This window comes from Littorina saxatilis, linkage group LG5 (assembly GCF_037325665.1).
Source record: "Littorina saxatilis isolate snail1 linkage group LG5, US_GU_Lsax_2.0, whole genome shotgun sequence".
Taxonomy (NCBI): Eukaryota; Metazoa; Mollusca; class Gastropoda; order Littorinimorpha; family Littorinidae; genus Littorina; species Littorina saxatilis.
The window spans coordinates 13,125,366-13,147,174 of NC_090249.1; the positions used below are offsets into that span (position 1 = coordinate 13,125,366).

Below are 21,809 nucleotides of genomic sequence, written 5' to 3' on the forward strand. Positions count from 1 at the left end.
ATTTTCCCACGAGATTCTTCCCCTCTAATTAAAAGTAACTTCCATCTCTCGTACATCACAGTTCTGTCCATGCTTTGTCGTGACATTTATCCATTTATCCATCCTTCTTCTTCGACAGATACGATAGATTTGCAGCCGTGCTGCTTTCTGTGCAAAGAAGAATGAGCATTTTGGTTTTCGCAGATATCTATTATTTATTTAAATGGCATCATTATGTCAATATGCGGAATGAATTCCCACAAAAAGTCCCATTCCGCAAAAGAAACAATCAGGCTGTACATGTTTAGTGTATTTCCAATGACCAAGTTTAAGAAAGGAAGGACTTATCCCATGTAAAAAGAATGACGAAGATAACGGTAACAAGGACGGCAATCGACAGTGAATTTAACAGTGAAATAAATCAGTTTGTTTCTGATGAAGATCGTTGGGACATCGAAGGCAGCCAAGAAAGTGGACTGGGTGGCCGAGTGGTAACGCACTTGCGCTCGGAAGCGAGAGGTTGCGAGTTCGACCCTGGGTCAGGGCGTTAGCAATTTTCTCCCCCCTTTCCTAATCTAGGTGGTGGGTTCAAGTGCTAGTCTTTCGGATGAGACGAAAAACCGAGGTCCCTTCGTGTACACTACATTGGGGTGTGCACGTTAAAGATCCCACGATTGACAAAAGGGTCTTTCCTGGCAAAATTGTATAGGCATAGATAAAAAAAAGTCCACCAAAATACCCGTGTGACTTGGAATAATAGGCCGTGAAAAGTAGGATATGCGCCGAAATGGCTGCGATCTGCTGGCCGATGTGAATGCGTGATGTATTGTGTAAAAAAATTCCATCTCACACGGCATAAATAAATCGCATAAAAAAAATTTAAAAAAAATCCCTGCGCTTAGAACTGTACCCACGGAATACGCGCGATATAAGCCTCATATTGATTGATTGATTGAAGAAAGTCCACACCCCTAATACAACGACGAAGATGATGATGATGATGATGATGATGATGATGATACGGAGGAGGAGGAGGATGCTGATGATGATGATGCTGTTGGTGATGATGTTGATGACGATGGTGATGCTGATGATGACAACGACGATTATGATGACGCCGACAATGATGATGACGATGACAACGACAGCAACAACAATGATGATGACGACGATAATGATGATGACAATGACGACGACGACGACGACAACAAAAACAACGATGATAATGACGACGGAGACATTAATGACAACAACAACAACAACAACGATGATGATGACGACGATAATGATGATGACGATGACGACGACGACAACAAAAACAACGATGATAATGACGACGGAGACATTCATGACAACAACAACAACAACAACGACGATGATGACGACGTGACAGCGATGATAATATAAGACTATAACATATATTAACGTGTTATAAAAGAGCCACTGACATAGATGAAGAAGGTGGGCACGGCCAGCGCAGCGGAGAACGTCCAGACCCCCAGGACAACCAGCTGAGCGTGACGCATCGTGCAAAGGTACTTGGCTTGCAACGGGAACACCACAGCCACTAACCTGCAACAGTAAAACACCAACAATCTTTAGTTAGGCCAAACAAAAGGATATGTTGGTTATGGGTAACGTGACCAAAAACGATAGGGTCGGTAGGTCGGCATTTTCATTTTCAAATTTGTTTTTTTAAATTGAGTCGATTTTAAAGGCGGTTACTTCCCTTAGTCTTGGTATGGTTTTCAAAATGTGCCAACAGTTTATTGTTTTTTTAAGAGATGAAAAAAAAGTTGTAGGGTCGGCGAGAAAAAATGACCCTAAACCAAGATATTTGTTGTTGTTGCCTAACAGGGTTCATCTTGCATTTTGTGTGTGAACTTGTGGACATTTTGAGTTCTGATTAGTGAGCTTCTACAGTTGGCAGAATGTGACAAAAGTGACACTCCTAAACAGACTGTTACAGTTTTGACATAGGAAGAGGTTTTGTTACAGGATTCATCTTACAATTTTTGTGTGAACTTGTGGAAAGTTTGAGTTCAAATTACGGGACGTCGTGATACAGTTAGCAGAATGTCACAAAAGTGAAAATCCGTTTCAGTATTGACAAAGGAGGATTTTGTGTCACTGATATTTTTAAGACGAGAGAGAGAGAGAGAGATCTCGAGAGAGAGAGATCTCGAGAGAGAGAGAGAGAGAGAGAGAGAGAGAGAGAGAGAGAGAGAGAGAGAGTTTGTTTGTTTGTTTGTTTGTTTGCTTAACGCCCAGCCGACCACGAAGGGCCATATCAGGGCGGTGCTGCTTTGACATATAACGTGCGCCACACACAAGACAGAAGTCGCAGCACAGGCTTCATGTCTCACCCAGTCACATTATTCTGACACCGGACCAACCAGTCCGAGCACTAACCCCATAATGCCAGACGCCAGGCGGAGCAGCCACTAGATTGACAATTTTAAAGTCTTAGGTATGACCCGGCCGGGGTTCGAACCCACGACCTCCCGATCACGGGGCGGACGCCTTACCACTAGGCCAACCGTGCCGGTAGAGAGAGAGAGAGAGAGAGAGAGAGAGAGAGAGAGAGAGAGAGAGAGAGAGAGAGAGAGAGAGAGAGAGAGAGAGAGAGAGAGAGACAGAGAGAGAGGTAAAGAGAGAGAGAGAGAGAGAGAGAGAGAGAGAACATCATGAGAGCACCACCACGACCATCACCACCACCGCCACAAAACAAAACAACGACACAAAAACAAACAAGTCGCGTAAGGCGAAATTACTACATTTAGTCAAGCTGTGGAACTCACAGAATGAAACTGAACGTAGTCCGCCGCTAGTGCAAAAGGCAGTGAAAGTGACGAGCCTGTTTGGCGCGGTAGCGGTTGCGCTGTGCTTCATAGCACGCTTTACTGTACCTCTCTTCGTTTTAACTTTCTGAGCGTGTTTTTAATCCAAACATATCATATCTATATGTTTTTGGAATCAGGAACCGACAAGGAATAAGATGAAATAGTTTTTAAAACGATTTCGGAAATTTAATTTTGATCATAATTTTTATATTTTTAATTTTCAGAGCTTGTTTTTAATCCAAATATAACATATGTATATGTTTTTGGAATTGGAAAATGACGAAGAAGAAGATGAAATTGTTTTTGGATCGTTTAATAAAAAAATGATTTTAATTACAAGTTTCCGATTTGTAATGACCACACTCACTCATTAGTTTTTAAGCCACCAAGCTGAAATGCAATACCAAACCCCGGCCTTTGTCGAAGATTGCTTTGCCAAAATTTCAATCAATTTAATTGAAAAATGAGGGTGTGACAGTGCCGCCTCAACGTTTACAAAAAGCCGAATATGACGTCATCAAAGGTATTTATCGAAAAAAAGAAAAAAACATCCGGGGATATCATACCCAGGAACTCTCATGTCAAATTTCATAAAGATCGGCCCAGTAGTTTAGTCTGAATCGCTCTACACACACACACAGACAGACACACACACACACACACACACACACACACACACACACACACACAGACACACACACACACACACACACATACACCACGACCCTCGTCTCGATTCCCCCCTCTATGTTAAAACATTTAGTCAAAACTTGACTAAATGTAAAAACAACGTTAAACACAACGTACTTCACAATTACTTAGTGTACTGTTTGAGAAGATTGACGAGGGGAAGTAACGCTGTTGAAAGGTCTAACGCAATTATCGTTCTTTGCACCTGTGCCTTAGAGAACGCGATATGCCCTCAAGTCACGTCGGTATTCAGCGCTAAGTATTTAGCAATGTTTTCACCACATTCAGTGCAAAAGATCTAGCAACGTTTTGTTTGTACATTTCAAAGAAAAGAGTCATTTGTATTAAAATCTGCTAACATTTCCCAGTGTGCTCCCATTTACTCATTGGGCGTACATGCATGCGTGTGTGTGTGTGTGTGTGTGTGTGTGTTTGTGTGTGTGTGTGTGTGTGTGTGTGTGTGTGTGTGTGTGTGTGTGTGTGTACAAAGTGACTTTACAATGAAACAACCATAGCCTATAAAACAAGCACTTGAAGAAGTGGTAAGTTTAAGGGTGGGAGGGGGGGGGGGGTGGGGGTGGGGACTGTCAAAATTCGGGGTTAGAGTTGGGATAGGTCGTTAGGGAAAGGTGAGGATGGATTTGGGTGTTGGCTGGTTGTTTCGCAATTCTTACAGGCACTTTTTCATGCCTCATAATTTCAGTCTTTTTGTCAAAATTTCCGTGCACTTTTTCATGCCTCATAATTTCTGTCTTTTTGTCAAAATTTCCATGCACTTTTTGATGCCTCATAATTTCAGTCTTTTTGTCAAAATTTCCATGCACTTTTTCATGCCTCATAATTTCAGTCTTTTTGTCAAAATTTCCATGCACTTTTTCATGCCTCATAATTTCAGTCTTTTTGTCAAAATTTCCATGCACTTTTTCATGCCTCATAATTTCTGTCTTTTTGTCAACATTTTTAATCTCCAGGGATTTCCTTGTTTCTTCTGTCAGTCTGTTTATCTGCATGTGTGTGCAGTTTCGTGCGTGCGTGTTTCCTTGTGGGCAATTGTGTGTCCCTGTGCCCGTCTAACGGTCTAAAGTATGCGCGAACCGTTCCTACTAACTGTCAATCTTACAAGTGCTTAGACATAAAGTGCATTCAAGAACACATTTTCAATTTCCTGTCAAGACACTTACATCTTATCTTCTGCTTGACTCTTCCTCTTAAAATCGAGCGCTCGCCCGCCCGCACGTACATGCACGCGCACACTCACGCACGCATATACACACACACACGCACGCACGCACGCATGCACTCACACACACACACACACACACACACTCACACAGACACTGACACATACACACACACACACACACACACACATACACACACACACACACACACACTGAGATACAGATACAGACACATACACACAGCGCCAAAAAGACATATCGGTCTTATAATAACGCTATGAAATAAGCCCACTTGAGGACAGGAGCCGACGTGGTAATTGGCATGTACTTCAATCGAGTGGCCTCATTACTTTTCATTGGTCTAAGATCGTCTGTCTGGTATTTTTAAGGGAAAGGTGCATGGCTGAAGATTTTCTTTCTCTGGCTCCGCGCATGCTGGTCTGTCCTGTCTTGTCTGTCATTATTTGGGTGAAATTGACTTCGCGAAGACCACTTCGAGAATTAGAAGCTCGCTGCAAAAAGCTTTGACATCGAGTTTTCGCGAAGTCGAGTTCAGGCTAAACTGCTTAAGGACGGCCTCGACTTTCTCTATCAGTCAGTCTGTCTGTCTGTCTGTCTGTTTGTCTTGTCCGTCTATCTGTTTGTCTATATGTCTGTCTGTCTGTCTGTCTGTCTGTCTCTCTCTGTTGTACGTGTGCTCTTTTTTGTCTTGTACTGCGTTCCCCTCGAGCCGACACACTCTCTCTGTACCCCCTCCTCCTCCTCCTCTCTCTCTCTCTCTCTCTCGCTCGCTCGCTCTCTCTCTCTCTCTCGCTCGCTCTCTCTCTTTCTCTCTCGCTCTCTCTCTCGCTCTCTCTCTCTCTTTGTATACCTTACTTTCTTTGTATGCTTACCTTTCTGTCTTTCTGTCTCTTCTCTTTTTCTCTCCCCCTCTCTACTCTCTCTCTCTCTCTCTATTTGGCAATCTGTCTCTCTCTTTGGTAATCCTTCTTTCTGTCTTTTTGATAGTTTGCTCTCTCTCTCTCTCTCTCTCTCTCTCTCTCCCTCTCTCGCTTTTTCTCCTGAGATTTTTTTCGCCACTATTCTCCCTCCCTGCTTTCAACCTCCCACCGGATTCTGTCATGGCTCAAAGCAGCTTTCTTTGTTGTAACTAGTGTTGCTCTTTTTCAAAATGTTTTGGCTCCGTTTTTATGGTGTGGCTTGCGTTGTTGATGTTTTGTCTTGTAAAGATGTTAGAGTCTGTATTAGGCTGAGTACTTGATTTTTATCTGATCAACTCAGTCCCTCCCCCTAATGCCTGTCAGTTAAACTCATTTTCTCTTCTCTTTCCTTTTTGTGTGGTTGCTCCCTGGCAAAGCCCAGAAAACATCGGAACATTCTTCTTCTCCACTGAGAAAACGATACTGTGTATAGACAGCCCCCCCCCCCCCCCCCCGCCCTGCCCCCCCCCTCCCGCGCGCCAACCCTCCCTGTTCAGTCTTTCCTATCCACCTCACAAGTTGTGTGTCTGTTAACAACATGATATTTCTTCTCCCACCATAAATATGAATGACGTAGACCTTTCACAAGAAAGAAGAACTGATCCTGTTAGTTGTACGGAGACAAAGAAGCTGTACACAATTCTCTCCCTTGCAAAATGGGGACCGCTCCCTCGACTAAACAGCCATGTCTTTCATCGCATCTCCCTCGTTCCCTTGAAACACAGTTCGGATGATTTTTTTGTAAGAATGCTAGTTTATTCCGTCAGTGGGAATTATTAGTCCGAGAATATCAGTTTATTCCGTCAGTGGGAATTATTATCCCGAGAATATATCAGCTTATTCCGCCTGCTCCGGACAAGGCATGTAAGTTTGTTTAATCTGCTCGGCGGGTATCAATAACTTAGGGGGCATGGGGGATTTGCTTATTTTTCCTTCTCGACGTGCACAAACAGATCTATGTCAAGCGATGACAAAAACAGTATAGTTATCCAACTCAGCCCCTCCCCTGGTGGCTGTTGATCTTGTCATGAATACATGCGACTTTTTGGGGGATCGCACTGAGATACACGTACCCTGCTGAATCGGCCGCAGGAGATTTTGGTTTCCTCCGCCGGCGGCGGATGATTTAAAGTTCATCTCCCATATGTAGGCTACTCTCCCTGAATGCTTACAAAAATGACGACGAAGAGAATGGCTCGTGTTTGTGATGGATGGTGTTTAACATACACTGAATGCATTTGTCCGACCGCCATTAGGCTCGCTCAAAAACTTGCAACGAAGTTTGACTATCAGATTAAAGGGGAAAAAAAGTCATGTTTAGTGGGTTTTATTGTTACACGATACAATCGTACAATCATTTTAATCACCTCAAAGGCAATAAAAACAAAAACAAACAAACAAACAAACAGACAAACAGACAAACAAACAAATAGCCACGATTTTTGAAGACAATCACAAAAGGACAGAGAAGGGAGCTGAGATCAGCCGTTGCGGGCGAAATCTGCCGCAGCCGATTCAACAAGGTGACGAAGCTGGAGTCTTGGGAACAGTCTTCGTGGTTTGGTTGTCCGTATGCAACAATAATCTCGTTTGTATTCAAAGTGCACGTGGGTATGGTAATGTGTGTTCTGCATGGTGATGACTGATGCACTTCTCTAGGGCGTCGTATGAAAAGGCCGTGGTTATTTTTTTTAGAAGGATGAATGTTTGTAGTGTTAGAGTTCTGACTGAGGTCAATATTGCTTTCATCATCATCATCATCCTCATCCTCATCCTCATCCTCATCATCATCATCACCACCACCATCATCATCATCATCGCCATCATCATCATCGTCATCGCCATCATCATCATCGTCGACCCTTCATCATCATCGTCGAATACGATCACTATTATCGTTGAACGGAGAGACCTCCAAGGAAACTGTTGGAGTTTATCTACGATAACTTTGATATTTAAAAGCATCAGTTACCTCCCAAAATGTCCATCCGATCGGCCATTGGCCTACCCTGGGATGCTAAAAGCATTCTTGTAGAGCTCGTTCTGTTGTCCGATACCCTAAACAACTGGCGGTTCAAGCAATTTGCGAAAGGCGAAACACAAGACGTCCTCACTTGCTTTCGTTCTGAATTCCAAGCTGCGAAACTTTGGCAATACTTCTTTAGTGAATGTGTGTGTGTGTGTGTGTGTGTGTGTGTGTGTGTGTGTGTGTGTGTGTGTGTGTGAGAGAGAGAGAGAGAGAAAGAGAGAGAGAGAGAGAGAGAGAGAGAGAGAGAGAGAGAGAGAGAGAGAGAGAGAGAGAGAGAGAGAGAGAGAGAGAGAGAGAGAGAGAGAGAGAGAGAGAGAGAGAGAGAGAGAGAGAGAGAGAGAGAGAGAGAGAGAGAGAGCAAAAACACACTTCCGTAGCAACCAGTTCTCTGCCACTTGAAAACAAAGGTACATATGAATGCACCGTAAAGTACTCTTTCGCCTCTCCCAGGCCTGAGAAATAGAGACTGCGTTGTGTGGGATTTCTGCTTCTGGTTTCTGCGTGTCAACAAAATCACGCAATCAGTTTGTTTACCTCTGCCCCATAAAGAGACCTATTCATGAGCAGTTATAGACCGGTTATCGCTTTTTTTTCAGGGTGCGTGCGTTGACTTGACTTTTTATTTTTATCTGCAGGATGTTAGCAGGAGTGGAAGTGAACTTGTAGTTACGAGAAATGCACCTCTCTGGGAAAGTATAAAAAGGATTAGTTTTAATAAAGTCAGCGGAAATGCATGTTTTGTTGCTTGTCGTGTTAGCGAAATCAAATTTAGACAAGCAACAAAACATGCATTTCCGCTGACTTTATTAAAACTAATGACATACTTACACATAAAAAGACATGACAGGAATTTCTGCAATAAAGCTGGGTAACACGCTATTCTGTTCCATGTGCATGCTGTATTTCAATAACTGAAAGTTCAGTTCTATATGTTTGTTGTTCTTATATACCTCGAACCAGATATTCGTACAGCTGGTACAATCGCTCGACAAAATCAACTGTACGAAGAAGCCGCAGGGCCGGACTAGGCGAAGAGGAGGGGGGGGGGGGGGGGGGGGGGGTTGCCAGTGGTGGCCCAGGGGGATGTCCCCCCTGGCGGCAGGGGCGGATCAGCTCATTTTATGACTGTTTTTTTTAAAAAGTATATTGTGAAGATATGCGTGTGAAGGCGCGAAGCGCCGAGCCGACGGCGCAAAGCGCCGAGCCGACGGCGCGAAGCGCCTAGCTTGCTAGGGGGGTCCGGGGGCATGCCCCCCCGGAAAATTTTGAAAAAAGGATGCAAAATGGTGCAATCTGGTGCATTCTGAGGATGATCATTACCAGTTTCAGGCAGCAGATTTTGTCACTGATTAATACCCCAAAAATTGAAACTCAATGTAAAATAAAGAAATGCATACCTCATTCAATATTTTTATTTTTTGGCTTGGGGGGGGGGGGGGGGGTCCGAAAACCCTAGAACCCACCCACCCACCCCTCGTTGTGGGGGTCAGGGGGCGAAGCCCCCTGAAGCTGACGGGTAGGTCATATTCTGAGATAGGAAAATGGTCGCTCCTTGCATGAAACGGCATAAAATAAGCAATAATAAAAAAAAATTAAATAAGTAAGGTACATGTTTAGGCTAGGGGGGGGGTTGCGCAACCCCCATAACCCCCCCGGTAGTCCGGCCCTGAGCCGAGTTGCTTTTATGCGAATAACACGAAGTCCCAAAACATCTTCTTAAAATATAGAACTGTGGAAAACAGTGTACAGCTATCGGCTGATTTTATTGCATGGCATAGCCGAATTCCAAAGAAAGCGTTGTAGGGGTAAAAAGAAATCACACTGTATGCATGTTACAACGTCAACGACAATTCAGTACCGATGCGAAATATAAAAGAATGTTTTTGAAATTCAAACCCACCAATCAGGGGGCATTTCACATCTACGATACTCTTTAAAAACCAATCAGAATGCGATGTACTCGTTTATCAAGCCAAGCGTGAAACGACGATAACCACTTTATCCCCGAGTACGCTAGTACTTGGGCTCAGCAGACTTTAATCGTGTGTCTGTCTGTGTGTGTGTCTTTCTCCACTTAACAGCTTATTGCTGGGAAACTACTGGGCGCAGTTCGTTCAAAAGTTGATACACTAACTTGATAATAGGTCCGATTGATCGTATTAAAACTTCATAATGTTACCTGGGACCTAAATGCGAAATAAACCACAAAAACGACTTGGCCGTAGGAGGAGTTCACACCGGCGGGGCAACACGCAGCCATTGAGCTGATAGAACAGCCGAACGCGTCACACAAAAATACGTCATGACAAAGTTACACGCAAAGCGAAAGAGACTTTGACGTCATTTACTTTTGTTCGGAATTTTCCGTCTGTTCCTAGCTTGTCAGTGAAGACCTGACGTGAGTAAGCTTACCCAAAACGTCTTAGTTCTCTATTCACATTGCAGCTGTGAAATAATCAGTCTTGTGTCTCGGTCGTGTAGGTACAGAGTTTGCTTCTGCAATCATTGTGTTCGTGTTGATGACGGCTTCATAAGACAAAATAATAAGCGAACCTATCGCGAGGAAGACGTTTATGTACAAATCACCGAACCCAACCCATTTTTTGTGTGCATTTTTCTGAAGAATAAACTGCATGTGGTTAATTTCATCCGTTTAATGCTTGTCGAAACGAGCCATAAGGCTTTAGAATAAAAGATTTCACGCATTGCTTGGCCATCTGATCACAGATGAGGTCGCAGTTTGTAGGTTGAATCTATGAATCGGCCAGAGATAGATCTGCATTTCTGGTCAGAAACCAACATTCACACCACAGACATTCCAAACATTTATATTTATTGAGCGAGCCAGTCTGAAGAGTACTCGGGTCCAGCGCGAGCGTTTTTTTTATTCAAAGCTAATCCACTGCAGATCTCATGTCGGTCAACGTGGTTCAGCGAGATTTCATTCAGTACTGCAAGCACGTGCTACTGGAAATTTTGGAAGAGAGTGATTTTATAGGGGTACTAAACTTGTTAATGAGCGATTGCTGGGGGAAAGGAGAGAGAGAGAGAGAGAGAGAGAGAGAGAGAGAGAGAGAGAGAGAGAGAGAGAGAGAGAGAGAGAGAGAGAGAGAGAGAGAGAGAGAGAGATGATGATGATGATGATGATGATGATGGAACTTTATTTTTCAAGGATAGAGGTTTAAGGCGACGCCTTTTCTTACAACCGAGAGAGAGAGAGAGAGAGAGAGAGAGAGAGAGAGAGAGAGAGAGAGAGAGAGAGAGAGAGAGAGAGAGAGAGAGAGAAAAGAAAAAGACAACTACGCACACCACTGCCACCAATAACAACAACACCACCGTCATTGATCCAAGCTTTATTGCACGATCACTGTCAATTTCAGAAGATTGTCCCCAGATTTTGAAAGTCCAGCCCGGCAAGCTGACCTGTCCGTGCGGCGAGCAGCAAGTATCAATCTACATGCAAATTGCAGGTCAAGACGATTTACAAGACTGACCAGAGAACGGAAGACCAATATGACAGCGACAAGTCCGCGACATCTTTCAGGGTTTTCACTCACAGTGTCTGGGCTGCCCGAGACCCGAAGTAACGCTCTTCTGACCGAGACGAGTCCGAACCGGCTTTCGTTGCGAGGGCTATCACTCAAAGTGTCTAGCCTTGCCGAGACCCGAAGTTGCGCTCCAAGTCTGCACCGGCTTTTGTTTCAGGACTCTCACTCAAAGTGTCTGGGCTGGTCGAGACCAGACGTTACGCTCTTCTAAACGAGACACTGAGGTCTGCACCGGCTTTCGTTCAGTGCAGGCCCCCGCTCAATGTGTCTCCGGCTGACCGAGACCCGATGTTACGCTCTTCTGACCGAGACAAGTCCGCACCGGCTTATGTTGCAGGGCTCTCACTCAAAGTGTCTTGGCTGGTCGAGACCAGACGTTACCCTTTTCAAAATAAGACAAGTCCACAAACATCGCCTTTCATTGCAGGGCTCTCATTTGATGTGTCCCCGGCTAGCCGATACCCGACGTTACGCTCTTCTGACCGAGACAAGTCAGCACCGGCTTTCGTTGTGCACACGGCTCTCACTCAAAACGTCTACGCTGGCCGAGACCGGAAGTAGCGCTCCAAGTCTGCACCGGCCTCGTTGCAGGACTCTCCCTCAAAGCGTCTGGGCTGGCCGAGACCCGACGTTACGCTTTTCTGACCGAGACAAGTCCGCACCGGCTTTGGTTTCAGGACTCTTCCTCAAAGCGTCTGGGCTGGCCGAGACCCGATGCTCTTCACAATCCGAGGGCTTGTGGCAGCCAGGATTACCCTTTCAGCCCTGGGTTTTAGTCGATAAATCTCTGTCCCGCTATGCTTTTCTCCTCCAATTTTCCATCTCCCCCCCTCCCCCCATGAATCCTCTCCATCCTCCGCTCTTCTCCTCCTTTCAAACTCATCAGCGAACTACGCGAAATCTTGTCTACTTTACAGTCGACACTCAAATTGCAATGTTTACGGGCCTCAGAGTAGTTTTCTTGTGATTGATGAGAATTTTGGCTACATTACATTTATAATGTCGTAGACTTAAATACAAAGCTTTCCTGAATTCATTCAGTACATGTACTATAAAGTGACGAAGTAAATAATAAGGGCAGTGAAACACGAATTCTGCAAAGCCGATGAAAAGAATTATAAGCCATTGTCGGGGGGTTGGTGGGGTGGGGGGGGGGGGGGGGGGGGTGGTGAGGTCCAACATTCCCAGAAAATCTACAGTTTAATCTAATTTTCTTAATCTTATCAACCGACTTACAAATCACCGTGTCAAACTTGGTCCGACTTTTTTTGTGACCCTTCAGTCAATGTATGATTCCACAACCGTTAAAAGGAAAGAATAAGAAAAAGGAAAAAAGCAGCAAAAGAACAATATTATCAATAAAACACACACACACACACACACACACACACACACGCACATACACACACACACACACTGACACACACACACACACCCCATACACACAATACAACCAGACAAAACCACCACCACCATCGCTACCAATCTCACGGCTGAATATTTACACACCGAGCCCCCCCCCACCCCCAACCCATCCCAAACCTCAGCCCCCACAGAAAAAAAGTTCTAACCACACTGACACCAGCACCCGTGAGACAGGCACGCGACCTGGGCCCGTAAACACGTCACCTTCGGGTAGAACCACTTGAACTTTACAATTCTGCACCGTGAGCTTTAGGACGAGGAAAAGACGGACGCGAGATGATCCGATGACGAGAAAGGGGAGGGGGGAAAAAGGAGCGAATTAGATAGACAACCATTATTGCGCGGGGAAAGCTTGTAAAGAAGCCGTTAAACCACGCCATCGATCTCGTTCGTTGCGAGACGCTCAGCTGTTCCCGTCGCATCTTCGTCCTCGTCAACACGAGGCTTAAAAAAAGGGAAAATAAAACCCCAGAAAAAAACAGAAAAAGGAAATAAAAATAAACACAAAAACTGTCTGCAGGCCAGCTAGGTTTATTGTTGTTGTTGTCTGCACGGCAGGTTTAATGTTGTTGTTGTTATTGTTGTTGTTATTGTTGTTGTTGCTGTTGTTGTTGTCGTTGTTGTTGCTGTTGTCTGTTTATGTCATGCTAAGACTAATAATAATAATAATAATAATAATAACGATTACTTATATAGCGCGTAAACCTCGGGGTGACAAGCCCAGAGCGCTTTACACTTACATAATCATAATACAAACAAGGAAAGAGAACTAAATCCGAATAAATTCAAACATGGTCACACACACCCACACACGCACGCACACACACACGCACACACACACACACACACACACGCGCGCGCGCACACACACACACACACACAATCTTTCTTTCGTCATTGTCAATGTTCAGGTAACCCGCAATGTCATTCCATGTACGCATACGTTATACTAGTACGGCTAGTAAGACTAAAGCAAAAAGAGAAGCTCATAGATGTTCCGTTTTCCGTTTTCGATTGTTTGATCAATTTTAGGTAAAAACTGTAGGCTATATATATGTGGGGGGAGTAGTGAAGTCGCGATGAAAAAAGGGTCAAAATGAAAACATCATTTAAAAAAAAAAAGTTACTGCGATATAAACAAGAACGCATGCTAAAATGTATATCTCTGTATTCATCTTTAGTATTTTGTTGTTGTTGTTGTTGAACAGAGGATATCATTCATTTTGGTTTAGTTCAGTCTCTTGCCGCCATTGCCGGTTGGGAGATACTTATGATGAGGTAACTGAGGCAGTCGTCCGTGTGTGTCTTTGGTGTGCCGTTCTCCATAGTTTTGACCTGCTGACGCCCGTCCAGTCTTCCCTACTTCCAAGGGAATCGTACTCGCAGAAAGAGCTGACAAGATGATAGACTGCAAGACCTAAGAAGAGACGAGGAGCCACACAGAAGCAGCGGAGTTCTAAACAAAAGGGTAAGAAATGAGCAAACAGAAAAGGAAAGAAAAAAATAATACCAAAAATGCGTGCTGCAAGAAAGACGAGAAAGAAATTCGATTGCTCCTTGAAATCCCGTTTTTGCCGAGTTGACCGAAACCAATTAAGTATGATAGTACTGAGGTGGCTGACCCTGTCTCGGCAACTGAGACGGCGACTTATCTGTCCTATGATTCAATGAATCGCTTGACGTCACAAAAAGGACACCGACAGATTGAAAGTGGCGGCAGCGTGATACATGGAAACCCAATTTGCAAATGAGATTCGTAACTGTATGGGGTGAACTTTTGTATTGTGTGATACTGGAAGCTCTCCCCGTCTCCACCATCACCAATCTCCACAGAGCCAACCGGAAGCCCTTCACACATACATTTTGCCCAGCAGAAAAAACCCGGAAGTGACGATTACCCACTGCTCAAGACAAAAGCGACACCTGACGGGAAAACCAATTTTCAAAATCACGGCTATTCCGGTCACATGGTCATACGGTCAAGCGAATCACTCTTTTTTTTTGACGGAAAAATTCGGTATTCTGTGAGGAAATTATGACCTAGTTTTTCGCGCCGGAGCAGTAACGCGTGCAAGAGGGGACTTTCCCTTGTAGGAGATGAACCCTAAAAGAAGTTATAATTGAAGGAGAACATAGCTGGCAGAGAGAGAGAGAGAGAGAGAGAGAGAGAGAGAGAGAGAGAGAGAGAGAGAGAGAGAGAGAGAGAGAGAGAGAGAGAGATCCACTCGACTGAAATTGGAATGAAGAGTAAGTGCAGGGAAAAGATAACAGTTACTTTCACTGAATGGGGTAATCAGCACAAAAAAATCGACAGGAACAGCACAGGGACAAATCAGCCATTGCAATCAACGAGCACGTGCATTAGCGAGGGAGGGGCTTACCGAGTCTTCAAAATGGATCGGGACCTCCCCTGTACTTTTACTTCCCATTTTCTCCCCTTTTTTTCGCATTCACTTTTTGTTCTCTTTTCTTTTTCTACTCCGTTTTGTACTTTTCTTCTTTCGTCTTTATGCCTTTCATCTCCCTTTTCGTTTAATCTCGTTCTTCATCCATTCTGTTTCTTTTCACTCCCCTCTCTTTGTATACTTAGTACTTTATCGCCAAGAAATCAGCGCAGTAAAGGACGATGTGGGGAAGTAACTCTGTCGGGATTGTATGGGTTGTGCAAGACTGCATACTCTTGCTTTTATGGAGGCAAACTTTCCCACGTGACACTACAGCCCAGTCATTAGCGAGGGGTGTGTCTGAAACACGTGGACAAAACGCGTGTGTGTTTGTGCAGGTGGGCGAGAGACCAAAGGTGTCTTCGTCTTATCTATGCTACAGTTTGATATAGCATCAAAACCGATTTACTGCTCTATAAAAATGAAAATAAACCAAGCTCCCGATAATATTGCGCTATTGTTGGCCTCTTACCAAGAACAAAAACTTCCATCAATATTCGCTGAAAAAAACCCACCCAACAAACCCAAACACCAGTGTACTCTTTTTTGGCTGTCGACACACCCTTAGAAAACTCTGTCTCGCATAACAGCACGTCTCAACCCAACCTACTCTTATCAGACAATTTCGGTTAATTTGAGCCATATAAATGCCTCCCCTCCTCCCCCCCCCCCTCGCTCCCTCTCTACTACGCGGATCTCACTGCCAATACTCACATTTAAAGGCACAGTACTTTCCGTAGTTCAACTCACTATCTCTAGTCTGCCTAGGTTTTTACATGGGATGAGACCATCCCTCCTCTTAGACACATACACACAATCAAGACCCTGCCTCCTTCCTGTGCAGAGTGTTCACGTTTTGACGGATCATTTTTGCAGAGAATTAAATTCATAAACACATTCCAATGGGCGGTTCTGGTGAGGTTATGCCCCTTCTTTCTTTCGGCTGGTAACCTCGCGGCAAGATCACACGAGAAAGGAAGAAAAAAAAACCCGTGCCTTGGTCCCAAATAGCATGTCGCTTTGGTAACAGTTCGTGTGTAAGTCGTGCATTTTATACGGTAAAAAGACAATGGTAACAGGCGGAACCTCGCAGCAAGATCACACGAGAAAGAAAAAAAACGTGCATTGGTCCCAAATAGCATGTCGCTTTGGTAACAGTTCGTGTGTAAGTCGTGCATTTTATACGGTAAAAAGACAATGGTAACAGGCGGAACCTCGCGGCAAGATGACAGGAGTTGTCTCGCGTTAGGCCAAAAAAAAAAAAAGTCTGTTTACGGTAACCCGACCGACCCTATTTTTTTCGCGCGACCCTAGACTTTTTTATGGCATTTGGGGAAAAAAAAAATCTTTTGTTTTTGCAAAATAACGTAAAAATATGTTTTTTTTGGGGGAAAAAAAAAATCCCGACCTACCGACCCTATTTTTTTGGCCTATGTTACCGTAAACAGACCTTTTTTTTTTGGCCTTATCAGCTCATTGTGCACGGAAAGCACTCAGGGTGTGGCTTTTTGGTGTGTGTTCAAGTTGAGGAATAGTTTTCTCCCACATAAATGCCGTACCAAACCTGAAATGGGAAGCTGATTTGTTTAACACGGGAAGAAATGTGCCTTTAACATTACGTGAACAGGTGAAAAACATTCTCGCAAACCTGCTTTCATCAGACGTCATTCCCTATCGCAAGACTAATGGTTTTGCTCCTTATTTTTGTATCCGACTGTCATATTTTCTCGAGTTGATGACGAAGGAAGAATGAAGAAACGCAGATTGTTCGGAAGTACACACGCCCTCACATTTCTTCTCGAATGTAGTGTGTGAGAATTGTCCCGCTAAAGCTTTTCTTCTTCTTTCTCTTCTGATTCTTTACTGTTGAAGTGTTTGATAATTTGGAGTGTTTTTCTCTTGCTCGCTTGTATTTTTCTGTGAAACCTAATTCTTTTCTTCTTTTACTCTAAGTTTTTTCTTCAAAGGTGTTTGAGAAGTTTTCATAGCTCCTTTAATTTTTACATGTTCTTCATTTTTTTCATTCTAAATAGTTATAGTTCCTCTTATTTCATTTTTTTTCTTTTCTTTTGATGTTGTCCTGTCCACATCTCGTTTTGTTTCAGATGTTTTTTGGTTTTTTTGTTCTTCCTTTTTGACCCGTGCCAGGTGTTTTTTCTTTGGCTAAAAACAGTTTTTTTTCTCTGGCTAAATTGTCAAACCAGAAATCAATTCGGAAATTACACTCAAGGAAAAGGCCACACTACAGCCAGCCAGCATAAGAGGGGCAATTCCCATCGTTGTTGAGCTGGCACAAGGTCAAAAGGCTGTTGCAGAAAAGGTTAAAACTCGTGATTAGGAAAGCAGAAAGTCAGCCACATACAATTAGCTCTGTCAATCCTGATCGCTGGAGCAATTTCGATGTCGGAAGACCCCCCTTTGGGCCATGATGACGCACTGTCTTTGGCCTATGCGGGCTATCAAACCTTTTGCCCTACATAATACCCTCTTACCCACCACCCTACCCCCCCCCCCCCAACAGATATTCACCCCCCCCCTCCCCCCACCACCCCCATCTTTGGACAATGATGACGCGCTGTCTTCGGCCTATGCGGGCTATCTAACCTTTTGCCCTACATAATACCCTCTTACCCATCCCCCTCCCCCCCCCCCAAACGCCCGACGCAAACAGATATTCAACCCCCCCCCCCCACACCTTTGGAACGTGAAGACGCGCTGTCTTCGGCCTATGCGGGCTATCTAACCTTTTGCCCTACATAATACCCTCTCACCCCTCTCCGTCCCTACACGCCCAACGCACAGAGATTTACGCAATCCCACGCTTCCATTTCAGTTGACATATTTGTTGTGTTCTTGAAGAAGAGAAATGTCGATCGAGACACGAAGGTAGAAACACAAAAGCATGGTGTGTTGGACAGACATACAGACAGACAGACAGACAGACAGACAGAGGAACACAAAGAGAGGTAAATAAACAGACAGACAGACCGACAGACCGGCCGACAGACAGACCGACCGACCGACCGACAGATAGACAGACAGACAGACAGACAGACAGACAGAAACACAGAGAGAGGTAAATAAACAGACCGACAGACCGACAGACAGACCGACAGACAGACAGATAGACAGACAGACAGACAGACAGACAGACAGAGGAACACAGAGGGAGGTAAATAAACAGACAGACAGACTGACCAACCGACCGACTGACCGACCGAGACAGAGAACTGACACCGACAGAAAGAAGATGGAGTGATCGACCAATCTAACGATAGGCTGATAGGAGAGGGGGGGGGGGGAGAAAGAGAGAGAGAGAGAGAGAGAGAGAGAGAGAGAGAGAGAGAGACAGACAGACAGACAGACAGACAGACAGACAGACAGACAGACAGACAGACAGACAGATTCGGAGACAGACAGATTCGGAGACAGAGAGACGGAGACAAAGACATAAAGAGAGAGACAGAGAGACAGGGACAGAGACAAGGAGACAAAGAGAGAGACAGAGTCAAACAAACAGACAGACAGACAAAGATTTTGGACAGGAGCAGAGATTCACGAAAAAATGCATCATGAGACGGTAAAATTAGGAAAGTGGATGTTAATACATTTAATCGGGTTTTTTTTTCAGTGCAGAGAAGTAACAGAAACGAGATAAAAGCACAAAAAAAACCTGTCCGAACCTATTTATTAATCTTCACGTCGGCTTTCAGCAAGTAACAGCATTGGCATTCTACCCTTTGCAGCCTAAAATCTTTGATGTCGTAATCAAATTTTCTGCCCCCGCGTGTCAACCTTTATGGCCCACAAAATGATACCGAAAAGAAGAGAGACAAGACAAGACAAGACAAGAAAAGAAAGAAAGCAGGAAAGAAAGACAGGCAAGTTCAGCGAAAAAAGATAGTCCTTTTCTGTTGACAAAGAAAACTTTCAGGAAAACTACGCAGAGCCATCCTTTGCCAATGAATTTAACCATCTGAAGCTTGCAACGTTTTAGACATGTTTAATGATTTCAAAATGTTTCTTTTTGTGTGGAATGAAAAGGTACGGTCACACTTTCGCAACGGGCGCATTATTTTCATATTGTCAAACTCTGGCTTTTGTGAGTCTTTTCTTACTGTTTTGCTTTTCGGGACTGTTTTGTGTTTTGCTTTGTTGAAGAACAAGTAATGAGTATTATCACATTTCCGTGAGATTAAAAATAATCTTCTGTCGAAGCACCGAAGATTGAGGCGTCTTTAGAAAGCTTTCAAGATGTTTTTTTGATGCCTGTGTTGTTGTATTTTTTTCCAGCAGGAAACTCCCGAAGAGGTTTACCCATGCTCAAATACCAGAGAATACTTTTGTGTTGAGATGGTGAGGGCGGCATGCAACATAATCAAAGTGTCCATTCTAATTATTGCGCCTGGGCCGTTCGGGACAAAAGTGCACGAAGAATGTCACCACTCCGGGGATGTCGTTTGTCGTCTGCTTCCCCCGAAAACTGAGTATGGCTGCCTAAATGACGGGGGGGAGCACGGTCAAAGACCCCTCCGCCGCCCCAAAAATACGAGTGTGCTGGTGAATATTGCAGCCCATGAACGGAGAAAAGGAGGAAGAAGAATACGTTTGTCGTGGATAGTCGGCAAGACATAGGAACATCTTTGCCCTTATTTCGGCAGATGTGTCGAACATTTTTCATGGTTTAGGAAATTCCTTACATTTCCAAAACAGTGCAGAAACTCTCATGGCCATTTAGGAAACTTTATTTTGCCTAAGAAAACAAACCCTGGCAACATGCCTGCTAGGCACGTGTCGGAAATAAAAATGTGATCGGAGTGTTTCCAAGCCGAAAATGTTCTTTACTATCTTCGCTGAACTTTTGAGAAGAGACTCGGTCTGTCCGGGCCCTGCAGGGTGTTTCTATGCTTCTCTGTCTGTCCTCTTGTCTGTCTGTCTGTTTGTCGCTCTGTCTGTTCCTGTGTCTGTCTATTTTTCTTTCTGTCTGTCTATCCGTCCGTGTGTTAGTTTCTCTGTCTGTTTCTCTGTCGGCCTGTCCGTCCGTCTGTATATTTGTTTGTTTGTCTGTCTGTCCGTCTGTCGGTCTGTCTGGTCTTGACTATTTTCTTATTTCCTTTCGTGTTGTTTCTCTTGCTTTCTTTCAGTCTTTTGCGAACGACAGGTTATGTCACCACATCGGGAACAGAGTTTCGGATGAACCTGCGAACAGCTCTACCGGCTTGGCTGAGAACGGGTTCCACTTAGCAAAGATTAGACTCTAAGCTCACACTTCTTCTCAGCAACACTATCTCAGACCTCACCCACGCGTTGTGTTAAAGCGAGCATTTTTACTTTTTATTTTTATCTCTTCTTGCTCCCACTGAGCGTCTATACGAATTGTTATTGCATTGAGGCTAGGGCGGAAGACCGTAACCACATACACACACACACACACACACACACACACACAGACACAGACACACACACACACAGACACACACACACACACACACACACACACACACACAGACACACATACACACTCAAACACAGACACAGACACACACACACACACACACACACACACACACACACACACACACACACACAATGCACCCGCACGCCCAATAACACAATCATACACACACGCACAACCCTCCCCCCCCACACATAAACCATTGATACAAAAAACACGTTAAAAAACCCAACCAACACACAAGAAACATCCTTATTTGTTGTTGTTGCATTTTTTGTACCGTCTTCTTTAAGCCGCCGTCACCGAAAAGCGTAGGATGTTTTTCCCCTTTGAAACGTTTGCAGGAAGCCAGTACTTTTGCCACCTTCTTTCCTGCTATTTGTGAGAATAACCTTTGATATTGAGGAAAAAGGGGATACAGAAAGTACAGCACAATAAACGCTAAAAAAAAACCCGGATGAAATTGTACGGGGCGGATGGCTTTTGGATGTTTTGGGCTATAACAGTAAAGGAGAGTGGGACGGAGGGAGGGGGGGGGGAAGAGAGAGAGAGAGAGGGAGAGAGAGAGAGAGAGACAGAGAGAGAGAGACAGAGAGACAGAGAGAGAGAGACAGACAGAGAGAGACACAGAGAGAGAGACAGAGAGAGACAGAGACAGAGAGAGAGAGATCAAAGGAGAGAGAGATCAAAGGAGAGAGAGAGAGAGAGAGAGAGAGAGAGAGAGAGAGAGAGAGAGAGAGAGAGAGAGAGACAGAGAGAGAGACAGAGAGAGAGAGAGAGAGAGAGAGAGAGAGAGAGAGAGAGAGAGAGAGAGAGAGAGAGAGAGACGGCCATTCTCTCTGATCAGTTTCGTGACCTTTGAACATTTCAGTTTTTTGCAATTCTGATCTGACGTTGTTTGGCTCAACCACAAAAACTTCACGCTGCAACACCGAAACTGTTCTTTTTCATACACAAATCAGTATTTCTGGGTCATTAACTTACAAAAGAAAACAAAATCGAATTTCAAAAACAATCAAACTAAATGTTTATAAACTGAAATGCGTTTGAAACATAATAAGAAAGCAGGCAAAAAAGAATATGGCATTTGTCTCATTGCATAAGGCATTTAGCGCGCGCAAATAAAAAGTACATAAAATGAACAAGAAAAGCAAATGCTTTCGCGACTCGCCTTCGACCCCCCCCCCCCCGCCCCTTTCAAGACACCCCCCAAGTAATTTATGACAGTCTAAAGT

General features: G+C 44.3%; 1 protein-coding gene across 1 annotated transcript in view; it reads right to left on the reverse strand.

Annotated features, from left to right (window-relative positions):
- Positions 1–21,809, reverse strand: part of LOC138966338 (QRFP-like peptide receptor) — a 111,499-nt gene that overhangs the window by 20,484 nt on the left and 69,206 nt on the right. The window contains exon 4 of the mRNA XM_070338535.1: positions 1,428–1,551. Within this exon, the coding sequence (XP_070194636.1) occupies positions 1,428–1,551 (124 nt within the window). The remainder of the gene's footprint in view (positions 1–1,427; positions 1,552–21,809) is intronic.